The sequence below is a fragment of the Aspergillus udagawae genome, assembly GCF_001078395.1.
Source record: "Aspergillus udagawae IFM 46973 DNA, scaffold_3, whole genome shotgun sequence".
NCBI lineage: Eukaryota > Fungi > Ascomycota > Eurotiomycetes > Eurotiales > Aspergillaceae > Aspergillus > Aspergillus udagawae.
Genome location: NW_025091266.1, coordinates 262,242 through 280,302, shown reverse-complemented (window position 1 = coordinate 280,302; position 18,061 = coordinate 262,242). Strand labels below are relative to the sequence as shown.

General features: G+C 49.8%; 6 protein-coding genes across 6 annotated transcripts; 1 reads left to right on the top strand and 5 right to left on the bottom strand.

Annotated features, from left to right (window-relative positions):
* Window positions 1-1,115: 1,115 nt before the first annotated feature.
* Aud_003951 (putative MFS monosaccharide transporter) lies at window positions 1,116-3,277 on the top strand (the record flags this gene model as incomplete). Its single annotated transcript, XM_043288898.1, has 10 exons — window positions 1,116-1,242; window positions 1,297-1,376; window positions 1,425-1,697; window positions 1,743-1,820; window positions 1,867-2,262; window positions 2,308-2,348; window positions 2,397-2,411; window positions 2,462-2,751; window positions 2,802-2,887; window positions 2,936-3,277. 10 exons carry the CDS (start codon window positions 1,116-1,118, stop codon window positions 3,275-3,277), a joined length of 1,728 nt encoding a protein of 575 aa, XP_043144833.1.
* Window positions 3,278-4,689: 1,412 nt separating this feature from the next.
* On the bottom strand, window positions 4,690-5,403 carry Aud_003950 (putative haloalkanoic acid dehalogenase; the record flags this gene model as incomplete). The annotated part of the gene is made up of 1 exon (XM_043288897.1): window positions 4,690-5,403. One exon carries the CDS (start codon window positions 5,401-5,403, stop codon window positions 4,690-4,692), a length of 714 nt encoding a protein of 237 aa, XP_043144832.1.
* Window positions 5,404-7,175: 1,772 nt separating this feature from the next.
* Aud_003949 (TauD/TfdA dioxygenase family protein) lies at window positions 7,176-8,424 on the bottom strand (the record flags this gene model as incomplete). The annotated part of the gene is made up of 4 exons (XM_043288896.1): window positions 7,176-7,342; window positions 7,396-7,770; window positions 7,818-8,147; window positions 8,193-8,424. The coding sequence occupies 4 exons, from the start codon at window positions 8,422-8,424 to the stop codon at window positions 7,176-7,178; spliced, it is 1,104 nt and encodes a 367-aa protein (XP_043144831.1).
* Window positions 8,425-8,841: 417 nt separating this feature from the next.
* On the bottom strand, window positions 8,842-9,591 carry Aud_003948 (TNT domain-containing protein; the record flags this gene model as incomplete). The annotated part of the gene is made up of 2 exons (XM_043288895.1): window positions 8,842-9,471; window positions 9,517-9,591. 2 exons carry the CDS (start codon window positions 9,589-9,591, stop codon window positions 8,842-8,844), a joined length of 705 nt encoding a protein of 234 aa, XP_043144830.1.
* Window positions 9,592-10,346: 755 nt separating this feature from the next.
* Window positions 10,347-12,293, bottom strand: Aud_003947 (putative alpha-1,3-mannosyltransferase; the record flags this gene model as incomplete). Its single annotated transcript, XM_043288894.1, has 1 exon — window positions 10,347-12,293. The coding sequence occupies one exon, from the start codon at window positions 12,291-12,293 to the stop codon at window positions 10,347-10,349; it is 1,947 nt and encodes a 648-aa protein (XP_043144829.1).
* Window positions 12,294-14,446: 2,153 nt separating this feature from the next.
* On the bottom strand, window positions 14,447-17,570 carry Aud_003946 (uncharacterized protein; the record flags this gene model as incomplete). The annotated part of the gene is made up of 3 exons (XM_043288893.1): window positions 14,447-15,520; window positions 15,587-15,775; window positions 15,834-17,570. The coding sequence occupies 3 exons, from the start codon at window positions 17,568-17,570 to the stop codon at window positions 14,447-14,449; spliced, it is 3,000 nt and encodes a 999-aa protein (XP_043144828.1).
* Between the last annotated feature and the right edge of the window lie 491 nt (window positions 17,571-18,061).

The window sequence follows — 18,061 nt, the reverse complement described above, 5'->3', positions numbered from 1 at the left end:
GGCGACCGGAATCAGACTCTTACCAAGAGCTCGCAATACTTGGTAACATCTCATTGTCTGGGAAAATTCCACAAGATCTTGTGCCTTCTCATCATAATTTCTCGACAGAATCAATAAATTCGATGTCCATGTTCTGGGTTTTACATAGCGTCACATGTCGAGCTATGGTATCTGGCCACGCATTATGCCGTCCTTATGCCGCAAGACAGTTATGACGGGTTGCAATGCATGCATCGACTGCGAGGGGATAGAATATCCAATCAAACACGATACAGTCAGTCCCAAGGGGGAGAAGGGGAGAATTCCGGCTAAATTCAGCGTTGGGTTGTTCCAGCTCCACTCTGATTGGAGAGGCCCTGAGTATTTTGCCGTCGACTGAGTCAGCTCCACCCCCGGATTGAGACTGAATGAATCTCATTGTGCTTATGATTGGTACGCTGGAGTCAGCGCTAAAGTCAACGGCGTCAGTCCATCACCGTCTCCCTGTTTAATTTCGTGTCTAACCAAGTACTAACCGGCTGTCCATGAGAATGATTGCGATGCCGAGCCGGCAGCCGGCATGGCGTCTCGTAGCGGCAGCCACGAAGCTTAACAATATTGGAGATATCAAGGACATACATTTCCAAGTTACGACACCATTTTTCCGCGTTGTTAGACTTACCCACGGTCCGAACGTTGATTCCCACCGTTCAGAACGATCATGACAAGGAAATGGAAGATACTCCAGGCGGCTGTGGCCCCACGGGGATAAAGGCCGGGGAAAAGTGGAGGCCACTCCCCATTCAGTCTATCGCCGCATTGGCTCAGGGTAAATACATACCGATCATTGCCGAAAATCGTATCGTACACAGGATGGGGTAAATGTGTGGGCTGATGGGGAGTCTCTCGCCGGTTCTGGTCGGCTATCGGGTTAAAATCAAGCATTCGTTGGCAGTAGAAGCTCTTGCAGGACTTCAAGTTCCTTGGCTGCCGATTGTTCCGAACCTGCTCTGTGCTTAACTATATATTTGATGACAATCGTACCTGTCATTTTGTTATCTGGTCTCTCGCTAGCACTGCTCTGATCCTGCCTTTTTATCTCCTGTTCATCCACTTCTGTACACCAAACTGTCATAATGGCCGGGGGGATGACTTCCCAAGACATCTCAGCTAAAAGAGCCAAACTGGCCGGAGGAAAGGTCGGTTGGCGCGGCTTGACCAGTAGCAAGAAGACCTTTGGTATTGCCTTGTTCGCGTCTCTAGGTGGTTTAGTTTATGGATGTATGATGAGTCTTCTGTTGCTCTACTCTTCTTAAGGAATGATTCAGAGGCTGACGGTACCAGACAACCAAGGAATGTTCGCGCAAATTTTGACAATGCACTCATTCATCGAAGCCGTATGTGATTTTCGAGGACCCAACGTCGATAGTCGCTCACGTTTTTAGACCCAAGGATACGCAGAGAGCACTGGAGTGAAACAAGGAATGTTGACCGCGATTCTGGAACTCGGCGCATGGCTCGGAACCCTCATCAACGGGTACCTGGCAGATGCCACCGGTCGTCGCATCACGGTAGTCATTGCTGTGGTTGTGTTTTGCGTCGGCGTTATTGTCCAAGCCTGTACCAAGAACCCGGACTACGTCTATGCTGGGCGGTTTGTTACAGGTCTGGGTGTGGGTAACCTGAGTATGATCGTGCCTCTGTATAACGCGGAACTGGTATGTCCCAATGACACAGATAAGATTCCTATTCTGACTTGATAGGCACCGCCGGAAATCCGTGGCTCGCTGGTCGCTGTTCAGCAGTTATCCATTACTTTTGGCATCATGGTCAGCTTCTGGGTAAGTATATGGTCAGCTGGAGAATGATGAAATGCTGATGTTTTAGATTGGTTACGGGACAAATTACATTGGAGGAACAGGTGCAGGGCAATCCATTGCTGCCTGGGAGATCCCCGTTTGTATCCAGATCCTTCCAGCCGTGATCCTGGCAGCGGGAATGCTCCTCTTCATGCCGCAGTCCCCGCGACACTTGATGAATCGAGGAAGAGAGGAAGAGTGCTTACAGACGCTGGCCAGACTGCGCGATACTTCAGTTGATGACATTTCGGTCCGCATCGAGTTTCTCGAAATCAAGGCGCTGCGCATGTTCGAGGATGAAGCAGCTCGCAAGAGGTATCCTCAGTATCAGGATGGCTCATTCAAAAGCCGCTTCATGATTGGGATCAATGACTATCTCTCCTTGATCACAGACAAGTCCTTGTTCAAACGAACCTCTGTAGCTGTAAGTTATTCTCTCAGTATCCGCTGCAATCGCTGACTCGCGCAGTGTATGATCATGGTCTTCCAGCAATGGAACGGAATCAATGCGTAAGTCAATAGCTTTGGTTCTACAAGGATTCTGCTGACAGGTCACAGTATCAACTACTACGCGTAGGTGTCTTACGTCTAATGTCAAGGGCACTGTGTTGACATTGAAAAAGTCCGCAGATTTTCAAGGGTCTACAGCTAGGGGGCAAGACTACCTCCCTGCTCGCAACCGGTGTCGCCGGTATTTTCGAGTTTGTCTTTACCATTCCCGCCGTTCTTTGGGTCGACAACATCGGTCGTAAGAAGATTCTGATCGCTGGAGGCATCGGCATGGCCGTCTGCCATTTTATCGTTGCCGGCATCATTGGAACGTACTCGGGCCAGTTCGAGAATCACAAGGGAGCTGGCTGGGCTGCCGTAGTCTTTGTGTGGATCTTCATTATTAACTTTGCATACGCATGGGGTAAGGGCAATTCTGACCTGCAATCAAACCAGACGAGCTAACAGAAGTAGGTCCCGTCGCGTGGATTGTCGTGTCGGAAGTCTTCCCTTTGAGCATGCGCGCCAAAGGTGTTAGTATTGGTGGGAGCAGCAACTGGGTAAGCGCACTCATTGCGAATTTACACAACATTTCTAACAAAAGGTAGCTCAACAATTTCGCGGTTGGTCTGTCAACTTCGCCCTTTATTGCAGCCTCTGATTACGGTACCTTCATCTTCTTCGGCGTGGTGACCACCATCGGTGTCCTGTATGTGTGGTTCCTCGTCCCCGAGACCAAGGGCCGCACATTGGAAGAGATGGACGAGTTATTCGGATCCGAAAGCATCGCCGCCGAGGACGAGGCTCTGAAACGTCGCATCGAGAGGGAGATCGGCTTACTGGCTCTGTTGGGCGAGGACGCCGAGTCGAGCGAGGAGAAGACATCCGAGAAGCTCGAGCATTTGGATCATCACGAGCGAGCTGAGCTCCCCAAGACTGCAGGCTCGTAGTGGTTGTATTACTCTAGCAGAAGCATCATATTGTGATGTTTCGACTATCGCTTGAAAATGTGGCTGCACCTATACAGTCCTATGATAGTACTAGTTGTTAAGACGCTTTAACTCAGGGAATATATTAGACGGCAGCGCACAAATATTCAGCATTGTGCAGATCACAATATCACCATTTTACCTTGTCAATGGTCCGTTACACCTATCATCATTTTGGCTTAAACAACACCAGCATGTTTGAATATGCAATCAATAGACATACATACCTCATTCCCAGGATAAACTTATTTCCGCTATTATAGAATGACAGAATAAGCTTGCAGTAAGCCACTTGTCATATATTGCTGTTACATTAAGTGCCTCAGCTAATTATAGAGCTCAAGCAGCAACGGCAAGTCATTCCAACCAATTACATAATATTTGTAAAGTTCTCCAAGGTTCATGATCCTAGACCAAGGTGGTGAATATATCCTAGGCAGCTGCCGACTCCAGATTGAGATTTAATAGAGATGTGATGAATTTGAGATGTCAGTGCTAGGTGCGGGTAAATCATTTATAGTTAGACTTTGGCTGTAACTATTTTAGTGTTTTCCTCTTTGTCAGGAGGACGGACTGTAACAGAAACCCCTCCCTTCTGACATCAAACACACCACACAGGAATGCTAATTCCAGGTTTTCGCGAAGCAGGTTAAAGATTAGATCATCCACAACCAGCTTGGAGCTATTGACACTACTTAGAAGGCTGGACTTAATCCTTTGTTACGCTAAAGAAAAATTCTATCTGCTTGGGGCCCTGGACACGATCCAAAAAGGACATAAATAGCAGCTTAAATCCCAACTTTAGACCTGAAATCCATCATGACAACCCGCAATCTCAACAGGACCTGGAGAGACGTTGTCTTCGCCCAGTACGCTGCGGATCTTGAGGCCAATGAACCATTCCCTATTCGCTACCTGATTAATGCGCCCGAGTGGAAAAAGGATATCTTCATCAACGTCCCAAAGAAAATCTCTCTAGAGGACTACCGCCGCTCTGTCATACCTTTTGCCGTGCAAAGTATCGCGACCTAGACCCAGCTTACGAAGACGAGAACCTCTCAATCCAAGCGCGTGTATCCAGATATAACCAACGAGGTGAAAAGATCGACAACGAACAGGATGCTCAGGAATCACAAAATTCTTCTACCTGCTCTGGTGATGCTCGCTGCAGGAACTAATGGGTGGAGCGTAATATAGCTTTGTGCCGAGGTATGTCCGATGAGCTTTATGCACTTGCAGAGTGATTGCCTGAGGTTCGAGACGACCTGGAAACATGTCCAATGCTTTGACGTCCATATTCTTGCTTGGAACACTCGATTACACAGTTATGCTGAGATATGAACATGACTGTCTAGCTTGAATACATGTATCATTCATTGGCCAATCTCTACAGCATGTGCCATATCACCCAATGTTTCAAACTTCCAATCGTAGATAGTATCCCTGATGTTGCCCATAATTGCCCCCGGTCTTACAATCCAGACCGACTTGATCCCCACTTTAGAGGCAGGCTGGTGATCGTGGAATTGACTCTGAGCAGTCTGCAGGACCTGACTCTTGTCGACTCCCAGCTCGGCCTGTACCGTCTTCAACATGTACTCGAAATTGCGCAGGTCGGGCTTGTACGAGCCCACGTCCTGCGCGGTGATGATGCGATCGAACTTGACCCCCTGCAGACTCCCCGCGTTCGTCTTGGCGAATGATTCCCGGTCCACGTTTGACAGGACAACCAGCTTGTAGTGCTTGGACAGTCGCTTGAGAGCATCGACTGTGTCGGGGAAGGCCGGCCATGTCCCGACTGATTCGCCAAAAGCGATACTCTCTTCCTCGGTCGGCGGGGCGAGGGAGAGTCGCTGGACAAGTTTGGGATGGATCTTTGCTAAAAGTTCGGAGTATGGCATATCAGGTGTCAAACCCTGTTGCTCATGCTCAAGTTCATGGTAAACGGACAGAAGATGCTCGCGTGAAATAGACGAATTGTTCTTATCGAGGATCGGCTGGAAGGCGTTCACGATCCCAGATTCCCAGTCGACTAGGGTCCCATAAACATCGAAGCACAACAGGCGGTAGTCAGAGAGTTTTGACATTTTGCTATGATAGAAGGTGCAGAAGACAAAGAAGGGTTGACGCCGAGACGAAGGGAGATTGAGCAAGAGGATGAGGGGTTATAAATACAACTGTACTGCGGGCTTATCGATAGCGGGCACCAGAAAGGGAAGTAAATACGCGCCTTCCAAACCACAACATCAGCGACATATCTTGAGCCCACGTAGCTTATGGGTAAGTATTCCATCTAGGCGCCGGAACTCTCCCACAGTTGGCAAGTCAAGAAACATTCCTCTAGCTTTCTGTCGTAACAGATACTCATGCTACTTTACAATTGCAGCGCCAACCAGAGAGGGCTAGATGGCCAAGCAGCATCACATGATGGAGCAGGCTCTTCTCCTAATGTTGATATTATTACTTGAGATACACCTCTCTACCCATCAATCATGATTTCCGATCCAGCTGCATCTGGAAAGCCAACTATTCTATGTCTTCCATGAGAGCTCCGGGACAATATCGTAGAATACAGCGTCTTGAATGGGATCCAGTTGGTGTTGAACTACCAAATTACCCCACCCGGTCCCCGCTGCGGGGAAAAGTGGTCTGAGGGAACCAAGTATGCGTCCCACGAACAGCGTTTACAGCACTATCCACTTTTGCTGGTCAACCACCGGTTTCGAATTGAAAGTTTGGAAGTATCGAACAAACTTATCGCATCCAGATATGAGGCGGACATCTTGTTCTTCCGGAGACAGCGCCTGGTTCTCTTTATGGCGGCCCAAAAGATACCCGCCCGATTCAGGCATGCACGCGCCAAATTATACGCCCTGAAAGGCGACAGGAAGGGCCTCAGTTGATTATGGCACTTAAACCCCTCAGTATGCGCCGTCCACCCAGTATGCGGCGGCTTCTTTGTACGCGGCGGCGCCGCAATGGACCCCTGGGAGTTGTACAGGGTTCTACAGCGCTTCCTCCAATGCGGGCTTCCTAACGCAACCCATGCGCCTGCAGATGCGGATATTCTGATCGATGCGCTCGAGTTGAACGTCCGCACTCGGACTGGTATCCCGGAGAACCTGCTTGGTCCGCCGAATATCACTATCGAAGACCGCAAGTTTGGGATACCTAGGACGAAACGCCGGGGGTCACCCGAGATTGGTAGACTACTCACTTTGATAAGGGAGACGAGGGTCGACTGTAAGATGCATCCAGACTATCCGATTTCTGTTTTTCATGAGCTCTTGGGGTCACTTCTGTTCCATCGTGATGGCAGGATGATCTACAAGCGCATGGGAGTCGTCAGGCTGTTGCTCGATGAAGAAAGGAGAAAGGGTGCATGAGTGGAACCTTGATGAGTACCTCGGAAGAATGCATTGTAAGGAAGAGGAACACACTAAATGGAGAAGATTTTGCACTTGCGCATCGGACATAGATGGAGTTCCGGCATCTAATCACTCGATAGGAAAAAGCCTTGGTCTGACGTGGAGGTGCCCATTTTCGGCCATGCAAGTTTTCTCCGAACGTTGTCGTATCTGATAATCCTTTACCACAAGTCAAGAGCATCACTCAACTGGGGACTATGTCTACACAGGTCGGACAGATCTTGGCAGATTCCAACTCGCTGTAGTGGTGGAAGGAGAGGCATGTATTTAGGTGTAAATAGTTAATGACAAACAAAAACTGAGTCAGTAGTAACTGCGTAGCTAAACTCAGACTGCATCCTTGAAATGCAGCTATGCAGGTACGTGGTCCTAGAAAACTTGAATACCCTTCAACTGCCCTTGTGGCAATTAAACAACAAGATATAGATCCTTCATTCAATCCTGTCCTTCAACCCCAAAGTCTGCCGCCGACTCCTGCTCTTGGGATCAAGATAGGGTCGCTCGCCCAGACTGACAGCTCTGTGGCCCTCACGTTCCTCCCCAAAGATATCATAATCGTTTGTGGCAGTGTGGTAGACACTGCGGTTATCCCAGATTGCTATATTGCAATGATTAGCCATTATCCATGGCTGCCGGCCGAGCAAGACTTACCAAGATCATTCGGGTTTCGCCATCTGTGCCGCACCTGCAGATCATGGTTTTCCACAATCAACGAAACAAACCAATTGAGTAAATGCTTGCTCTCCTCCTCGGCCAGTCCATTGATCTTCTCGACATGCGCGCCGACCGCAAAGACGCTTTTCCACCCCGTGACGGGATTGGTGCGGATGACAGGGTGCTCGGCGCGGAGCTCGCTGCCTACATTCTCGGGAGCACCGCGCGGTCCAGCGAAGAGTTCAAATGCATTCTCCTTGGCGCTCTGGTTGAATGCTGGCTGGGCATACGTGGCGGTCAGGGACTCGAGGAAACGCTGGTACGGTTCAGAGATGCGGTCAAAGACTTCGTAGCCGCTGGCCCAGAGGGTGTCTATTGTGGTCAGCACGTCCCTAGGACAATCTACTGAATCTACCTACCACCCCCAGTTTTTGGAAGCTTGGTCAAACGCAACACGGCATAGTCGCTCGGAATAGGCTCAAAGGTGATGTCGCTGTGCCAGCCGCCCTTGAGACTCTGTTGGGTGGCGTACCGCCCCTTGAATAGCTTCTTTCGCTGCTCGGAGCTGATGACGCTAATTTCGTCGTCTTTGCCGCCGTGTTCGCGTCCCGCGTTGGTGACTGGGTGGATGTGCAGGCCCGAGGTGGCGGGCTTTCCTGCCAGCAGACCCAATCGGTGGATGAGCTCTTTTTGGGATTCGTTGTCTAGGTCGTCCTGTTTGCGGAAGAAGACCACGCCTCGTTGGGAGACTGCACTTGTATTAGTGTGATTCTGCGAATAATGGAGCAACTTACTTGTGATGGCCAAATCTCTCAGCAGTTCATCGGAATTTGGTGCGCTGAGCCACTCCTTGAGATTGACGGTAGGGTATTCTCTGCCGATAGCTGGTGTCACGTCGAATGATTCGAACTGATCCAGTACTCCGGACAGCTTGAGAGGTTCTCGCTGGAGTGCAGACGATTCTTGGGTTGCTTTGGATTGGGTCGTTCTCGTGACGAGGGTGGATTCCTCCAAAGTTGGTGCCATTGTTGTCTCGGACTGTTTCTTGAAACTATTCAGTCAAGCTGCTTGATGATAATAAACATAGTGACCGAGGAATAGAAGATATTTATACTCCCATCGGTGCCGATACCCGAGAGCAGTAGACAAAATTCGTCATGCTGATGGTGTGCTTGACTCGCAATCTGTGCATTGAGAGTATACTCTGCGGGGTTGACAACTCGCCATGAAACACTAAATGACACCATCGTTTGGATATGAATATCTTTATGGTGTCTCCCGGGTTATTGGGTGCGAGTTGGTCTTATCTGATGGGTCATCCCGACGTCCTATGGCATCATCTTAGCGTGTTCTGAATGATTGTCAAAATTAAGCATCATTCCCGATGAATGCATTATCATTTTTAGGTGTTCTCAAGACAAGGTCTCATCGTAGGCACATGCACTACTGATTCGGCCCCGGAGTATACGGATTCGAGTATTCCACCTTCTCATCATACTCGGACTCATTCAACCGTCTCAAGAACCCCCCATTTATCAATCCCAGCACATTGGTGTACGTCACAAACTGCGTTCCCATACCAGGCTGCTCGAACCAAGGCGCAATGGGACCCAGCCCAACCACAAACTGCTTGGTCACCTGGTACACGTGGTAATTGTACGGGTAGTCCCCACCAAACGTGTTGAGGTTGCTTGGCGGCAACGAGCGTTCGATGTACGGTGCGCCCAGCGGCGCCAGGAAGCTGCCATACTCCGACCCGAAGCGGTCGAGCTTCATGCCCACGGGGAGAGTCGCATTGCCGAGGATGGGATGCTTCTCTGTGTCGACGACGAAGCCGTTCGCGGGCGGGTAGATGTACGTGCCGTTTGGAGCCACGTCGGTGGCCCATTTATCTAGGAACTCGGCGGGACAGAGGGCGCCGAACCGCGCATAGGTGCGTAGCTCGTTACGCAGGGGGAATTTCCGGGGTGGTACGACGGGCCCGAGGCGTGGGTCTCCGCAGACGTACGAGTCATTTTTGAATGTGATGCCGGCGCAGGGGTCGGGCCAGCATCTAGCCGGGAAGAGAGAGTCCTGAAAGGTTAGTCAAACAAGAAAATTGAATGGTGAGATTTTTACCTCTAAATGTTCGAGGGACAGGACAGTTGCAGGGAGCAGGGTGCTAAGCACCAAAATGGCGTTGGTGAGGATCATCGTGAGATTGCGCCGTGTAATGTTGAGGAGGATATTTCAGGCGAACATCTTGCTATTTATTTTTTTTCTGGGACTTTGGCCCAGGAAGCTGTGTATCCTGCGTGCTGCAGTCAATATCACATTGCATGAGGACGTTCTAGCTCATCCAGCTGATCTTACCACGAACAGCATTCAGAAATGCGATTGGAAATTTGCGATAGACTCCAACCACGCGACTAAAGAATTCCGCCCTATGATTAGCGAACAATCTTCCTTCGTTCGGGCCGCAGATGCATCTCTGTGGATGTCAGTGCAGTATTCATGAGTTGTCATTTGTCAATCGCAGCTGGACTATTGAACACTAAGCGAACTATTGACGCCAGTCTGAAGCTGAGTCGATCAAGACCCACAGCTAATTCCCCAACAGGCTCACACATGATAATAATAATGATCGTGCAGACAGCAGAACAGCTAGTAAGACAACTACGAGTAACTAATATCAGCCGTAGCTGAGGTTGATGCGTAGGTACCTTAGGTATCTGGCAGATCTACACATGCACTAGCAAGAGGTCACGCTTGATTGGCTCAGCGGAACCAGGATCTTGCCAAAAAAGAGTGGCATACATCTCCCTGGGTGCTGTATGACCTCCAGCTGGAGCTCTTGGGATGCCCTCATCATCAGTATCATCATCTTCTTCATTATTAGTTACTCCATTATTAGTTACAGGTATATACATCGCAAAGTCCCAAATATTTACAATGACTTGGCTTGACTGCTAATGTGTTAGACCCTTGGTACCCAGCACACCAGCACGCCGTCCTGACTCAATGATCATATCAAGAACCTGTCTCTCATCCCGGCTAAATTCTCCCTTATGTTCGGAGGTCAAGCAGCAGATGTTATTCGCCCGCAACTGCCAGGCGCCCGGGTCCCGAATCTCTCGGGGTTCCTTTAGGAAGGCTTCGAATCGACTCGGCTCTTGATTCTTGCCTTTGTCGAACTTATTTGGGAGGAGCCAGCCGTTGAACCACAAAGGTCGACCACTGCGATCAAGATGAAGTAGTTGGGGAGCACAGATGGTGTACATCTCTGGCACAGTCGTCGCTGCCTCGTCCGTAGCGTTGGTCTTTGCCAGTTCCGCTTGTACCGCTTGACCGTTCTCGGTTGAAGCCTTCTCCAGAGTGCCCATCACTCCTGCATCCCCGTCATGAAACGCGTAGTCCAGGTCCCCGATCAGCTCCCAACCCAGCCAAAAGGTCTCTTTGTCGCCTGTTTTATTTGCGCCGTTAGTCCACAACAGTCCAAAGTCATTTACAACAGAGAGGCAGGACATACCGTAAACCATATCATACACTCCCGTCTTTTGCTTCGACTGGTCACCGTCCCGGTCAGGTCCATTCATCCGCGTCACTAGAAGCAGCGCGATAAAATGTCGCCATTTGTCCACCACAACCACGCCGGATTCCTGCATATGGCCACTCTGACCCGTCCAGAATCGACTCCCCATGGCTTTGTTGGACACCGGTCTGGGCAGAATCTCTTGGAGCCATCGTTTCTTAGACTCGGGCATCATGAGGCGGTCTTTGAAGAACAAGGCCCCGGTCTTTCGATAGGCCTCGTCTTCAAACAAGATCTCCGGGTTCTGCAGGAAAAGCGAATCGGCATCGATGAAGATCGCTTCCCTAAAACTCGAAAATAAAATCGCAAACGGTTTCCCAGCCCATCCAGCCAATTTCCAGCCCTTGTCGTCCACCATCTGGCTCAGATCACGTGTAGTAACACCAGGTAGCGCTTCCAACTGCTCACGCATATCCTGGCTCAGGTCGTGGTCGCCCAGATACATGACTTCGATCGGCAGGTCGCATCCCAACTGGCGGATTGCCGGAATCGAAGCGAACAGAAAAGGTGCTTGGTTGTCTCCGGCTGAAAAGACCAGCCCCCGGCCGCCGCCATGGATCTGTGTATGGAGATGAATATGATCCGGGAAATGCGGCGCAGTCCACGGAAACAGTAGTGTTGACAGCCGGGTAATGAGCGAGCGATATGACTCATAGGAGCGGATAATGTCCGTTGTGTTCCTCACCATACTCTTCGCCAACTCAGGATGTCGTCGCAGGTACTGGATAATGTCGTCGCGGATGTACAGGCCATCGTCGGCTGGCACCAGATGCACGGTTTCCCACGCCTCGTACAATGCCCAGAAATCGCGTGTTCGCAGGCCCAGATCACGCAGTCGTTCCCCGCCGGTCGCTTCGAGAGGCCGTAGGAGGCTTTGAATGCGCATTTCGTCCGGGAGGAGGGCAATCATCCGATCGAGTGACATACTCAAGTCATTTTTGGGCAGTGGCACACTGTCTGTCGTTTGCGCAGTTGGCTTTTTGTGCAGCAAGTCATCAGGGACGACTACAGGATCTTTGGGCTGTAGCTCTTGTTCAGTAGGCTCAAGCCTTGTCAGTACGGGGTCTGTCGACGATTCTGTCTCTTCCACAAAGTCCAGTTTCTCTGTCAGCGGCGAGTTTTGAACACGAATTTCACCGTCACTGGCCTTATGCGGTGATGGAAGGTTCACAGGCCCGATGAGAAAGTCGTAACATATACAGAGACCAATCAATATCATCAGCAATTGCAATGCGAGAGCCCGACGCCGGCGTCTTAGCGGTGGCCGTGGTCGCCATCCTTTTGCATCTAGGATGACAGATTTCTCGATATCATCGCTGGACATGATTTCAACTGTGGAAGTTCGCAAAAACATGGGCAGTCCCCGAAGGGCTCTCGGAGTTCTACCACAGCGAAGACGGGCGCATATCGATCAACCCATGAAAACCGCTTGTCTCAGTCTTAGGGAAGGACGAGCCTATAAGCAAGCAATGGCGAGGTCAGACCATCTTGCTTGGGTAATATATGGGGGGCCTCTTGCATGGGTTGTCATTACGAGAGAAACCACGGAATGACCACGTAGCCGTTCATCGGTAAGGGAGCCAATGGCACTGCTTGTTGGAGTTCACTGGCAGCAGCATACTGTAAAATATAGCCAAAATATTCTCTGCTTACTGGGAATGAAACCGGCTCCTCGGCCCTGAAGAATCGCATCAGACTCTGGGGAATGGGGTCTACCAACTAGGAAAAGAGTGCGGTGCCAATGCCACACTAACAAGGATCACTGCAACCTCATAGATGCCATGATGGATCTGAACCCCTGTATCATCAATTCCCGAATAATTTAGAAAGGGGTCCGAGTGTCCACTAGTGCCCTACCCAGTTAGGAACTCGGTATTCGGAATGCTACACCGTATTTGCATCCAATCATGCAAACAGCACAATGCGGGGTTCACAACAATCATCAGCAGACATATCAGCCATGTCTCAGACTCAGAATGGTAATATTTCTGACGCTTCTATCACGAACTAGAAAGAACATTGAGCAAGTCTGCCTGAGTGAGGACTGGCTTGAACTCGGAAAGTGACGGTGAACTCGGCAATGCTGGACTTTATACACCCATCTTGCAAGGCTCCTTTAAATGAGTGTGACTCGTGACGATTCGAGGTCGAGTCTCCATTGAGCGCCGGAGCGTAAGCACTAATTGCACGCATGTGATGGTGGCTGTTTCCCCGGTTTTTGATACTGTACGGGGAAATATTACATTCTACAACTGATCAGTGGGAACTTGTAACCGAAGAGCCGGATGAATTACTAACAGTAGGTCGCATTAGCTACTGAGGAGCGATGACACCGCCCTTAATAAAGAGCCCGTAATACTCCTGGACGTCCTTGACCGAAATCGTGCTATGTTCTTGTGGCTCGCACTTCACTCCCTGAGCATAATGGCAGCTCTTTCGGTTCACAGGGCATTGTACGACAACCAATGCTTTTTCCACAGCGAGCATCTTCTAGAATTACGGGGATGTGCTTGTTCACTTGTACGACCAGTGGCACTCTTCCCGGTTGCGATTGACGATCTAGGGAGTGCCGTGGCACGAGGACCAGCTGCCCAAAGCTTCATTGTTTAGCCGGAGGGCCCAGGGGAGATGAAAGACACACGGTTTGGTAGAGGTATGACAAGTTGGTTGTGTCTCAGATCCAGTCGTCGTGGCCGGCTCTCTTTCAAGGGCGTATGTAGTGAGCTCTTGCGGTAGGTTCTCGGTTGCTGTGGTACAACGCCGATCTTGGGACCTGAACATGAGACGAGTAGCACGCTCATGGATCGAAGCGGCCCTCAAGGTCTGGCGGAAATTCTAGTTGATGGCAGTCAGGGCGTACCACTCCCTCTGTTCCTGGCTAAAGGCTTGCTCCTGGTCCGTTGGTTCACCAAGGTTGACTCCAGCCGCATTGAACTTTCTCCTAATATCTAGAGAGAATATAGTAATCTTTATAAAAATACTACCTATAGCTCCTATATAATTCTCTGGCTAGATTAGCTTAATCTCCTACTACTTTAGTTATAGCTTCTATATAAAGTTTTTAGCTATAACTATAGAAGATATACACCCTATATCTAGTAAGGCCTGATAATTATATGCCCTCATTAGTTATTATAGATATATTAAAAATTTAGGGTATTAAACCAGTAGCAGTTCAAAGCGTGACACCACCAGCTCACGCGCAGGTATCAGCTTATGGGCCGAAAGACTATTAATGAATTCCCTGGGGCAATATAGCGTGGAAGTGTATAGATGCTGCTTGAGAAAGCCTACTTACTACCCTACGGATATTATTCTATGGTGTTGCTTAATAGAAGTCATAGATAATGTACAATGGCATAACACTGATTCACATAGTTAATCATAACAAATGTGCATCTACTCGTCTCAGCATCTTTTCCAGTGGGGCGGTGTTACTGTAAAATTTACATCATGTCACCGTATATTTTCAGCTATTCAGATTAGACGAATGGTTGTCCAGTCCGTGTCGTCATCCCCCATTCCTCGGCGGGCCAACTCGTGGCAGAAGCATTCACCAATAAATCTAAAAGAGCTCCCCGTGCCGCCAACCTCACGAATAATGAAAGGCACCTTGGCACCCTTCATCACGCATATCTTGTCGCCAACCTGGGTTGTCTCCGGTGCCCAGGTTACTCCTCCAGCTTTTGTGACAGCCAGTCTTCGGCCCACAGCGACGGATCGGAGAGCTTCGAAGAAGCCCTCGTTACGCTCCGTGATCGTGACCCCTGGGGCAATACCTCCCTTGTCGAGGGCCCGCTCCAACGCAAGCTCGGTCGTAGCACCGCTCTGTTGGGCGGCGAGGAGAGCTAAAAAGGCAAAGTAGCACTGCCAATCGGCTTTGCTCAGCCCGTCAGGTCGAACATGCCAACCATGGAACCACTGCATGAAGTCGCGGATCATGTGCCGCCATGACTTGATGCGTGCCGGCGGGGGTGGAGTAGGCAAACTGTCGGGCATGGCCATGGTGCCTTTCCAAACCCTATCATAGGCTTCTTCATCATCTCCAGTCGGATGAGGCTGGCGACGCTGTGCGGGTTCAACGCCTGCCTCCCCGCCCGTCATGCTCATCCACTCTTCGTGGAGATGTTTGAACCCTTGTACTTCCGATCGGAGCATAGAAACGGCAGAAATGGTATCAAACAAGCGACCAGCCAGCTTCAAAGCATTAGGGTCACTCTCCTCCCAAAGTATCTCGGGGTTAGTCTTGCTTTTGCTTCCGAAAACTGGTCGACCGTGATATTCCGGGCTAACCAAAGGCACAATGCGATCAGCTAATCTAATTGAGTAATCAGGGACCCAGGAAGGTAGGTCGGTCACCCTGGCCCCGTGGCAGAATGCGTCGACGGATGAAAGTAAGTCAAGGTTCTGATCTTGGAGCAAACGCTGGACTGTAAAGGCGCGGTAGGCTTCGGCTGTGGACAGGCTGTAGTCTGGACTGGCTAATGCTCTGCTATCGGGGACAGTGTGATCGTGACCGTCTCGTGTGCATGTCGACTCGCAGCCATCATTCTATATCTTGTAAGAATCTTGTGCCTCCGCCTCCTCGGACGTAACGAGATGGGGAAAATCACGTACCCTTAGCGCCATATACTCCAGCCCCATGCAGTGGCGCAGTTCCTCACCATTGGTCATAATAGAGACGGCAAGGAATACTTCGGCAGGCACGTGGCCTTCAATTCGCTGAAGACGTAAGTCATTTTCAATATCCCTTGGTCCGCTGCGGCCTCTATCTTCCCCATTTTCTCCTGGGTTCATTGAACCCTGCTGTTGACACTAATTAGTCCCCGAAAGCTCTAATGACTGCGATTAAGCATCCACTCACGCTATTAACTCCGATGGTCTCGGAAATACTATCTTCAGCAGGAGCTTCATTTTCAGTAAGTTGCGTAGCTTCTCCTTTACTAGACGATGAAACCTCACCAGCTGGATCAGGATTATGCAGTCTCTGATCAACATCCTCGTCGACATCATAGTTGCTGCTTCCAATAGAAGACGATGAGTCACATGCAGTGCTTAGACAGTTCTGCATCCTTTTGAGGGCTTCAATCCTGTTGCTAAGGTACGGCACATCTTCTGGGCCATATTTGCCGCCAGCATGTGAAGTACAAATGTCTTCATACAGCCATAGACTAGTTTCTAGATCTGTCGAGATACGACGAAACATGACCAATTCGTCTGAAGAGGCGATCTCGTCTGTATTCTTGTCCAAGAAGCGCCGAATCGCTGTTTGTTGGAGATCGACTGCTTCCCACAACTTGGAGAATACGACCGGTCTGTCTTCCCGAGAGCTACCACTGCAGCTCTTGAGTACACACTCCAACAAGGTAATGACGGTCCTATAGTAGTAATTGACGTGTTCCATCAAAGCATCAATCCGTGTGTTCGCGGAACATAGGGGTCCCAACCCTGCATGTTGCTCCCATTTAGTTTGAGCCCAGTTGATGGTCAACTTGCGCATAAGAAGAGGGTCCGAGGTACTCAACCTCGCAAGCTCGTCTTTAGTAGCAGCGACGGGGGCCTCCCCTAATGATACGGGACAGTCAGTCCTGGGCATTGCATAGAAGGCGAATACTTTGTCCAAGGGATCGGTAGACTCATATTCGCGGAGATCGTATGCCAGTTGATACGGATCTACTTTCCCAATACTGAGTCCAGTGCGAACCTGCACACCGAGATCGCAGAATAATAGCAGCCGCTTTGCCTCGTCCAAGGACTCAATATGCTCGGATATAAGGCTTCTCATGACTTGACACGCCCAGCCTAGCCTTCCATAGGAGACGCATGGTCCGGTTAAGATGTTGGGAGAGGGAAGTGATCCGCACAGGATTCGTGCATCTTTAGCGACAGCTGTTTCTACCACGCACCAGAGACGCCGGAAAATTGGGCGCTCAAGAAACCGTACGAAGGATTCAATGTCCTCAGCCGATAGTACGTCGGACGATGGCCTGCCATGCTTAGTTTCTTCTATCATTCGCTGCACGGTCGTGATGGCTTTGTCGCTGTCTCCATCGGCCTCACCAAGCCAAGCTATAACGTTTGTAGCACGCCGATAAATGCGGGGAATCATCCTCGCATGAAACGAACGCTCGATGACATTCTCCTTGTTGATACAGATTGCGTCAACCCAAAGCTTTATCGGCAGCCTTGCATGGCGGATTCGTCGAAGGGCATCCCGGAGGCTGGTTGTGATCAGAAGTTTCCGACCTTCGCAAATGAGAGGATGCCGAAATTCGTATGAGAGCCTCAGTGGGGAATCGATCAATATTTTTTGGCCGGCTACAACCAGGTTTTCGTACTGGGACTCTATGCCAGAGTAGGAGAGTGCCCTGTAGGGGGGCAGCGTGAATGCATCAAGACGATAAGATTGAATATTGCATTGGAGAGCGGCCGAGCCCGACCCAGGAAGGAGCTCCAATAGGCGGAAATGGTCGGTAGTATTTAGATCGGTATAGGTGTATGCCGGGGTAGGGTCAACGGTTTCAAGTGTCAAAGGTTCGTCATCGCTAACGACTATGGCGGTCTTGCGCTGGCTCCCGTGGAGGGGAGGCGTTGATTGCATGGCGATTATTGCACAGCGGGTTTCCTGCTCGACTGAAAAAGATAAGGTTCACTCGAATTTGTGGAAACGCAGCAGGGCATGGAGATACCTGAAAGCAGGATATAATTTCCCCTGGTCTGGCAGCGCTAGTTGTGATTAGCGGTAATTTCTAATTAAGTTGGCCTAAGGCAGACCATCAAAACAAATATAAGCGGGTTTATCTTAATCTTTTACCTTCATCCAACTCTCACCAGTCCACCAAATCAGTTAATCTTGCAGACCATTGTTGCTTTTACAGCCATATCAGACATTCCTATAAATGCTTTGCGTGGTGGGTAAATCTACACTAATTTGAGAGTCTTGCAATTTTCCCATAGTATTCTGAAATGGTTGATTAGTCTTTAGCTATATCTGGGGTTCTGCTTTTTAGTTCCTGTTCTTTAGATTAAATACAATCTTGTGGTGTTTCTCTGCAATACTTGTATAGTAGACTATTAAATAAAGGATCTTTG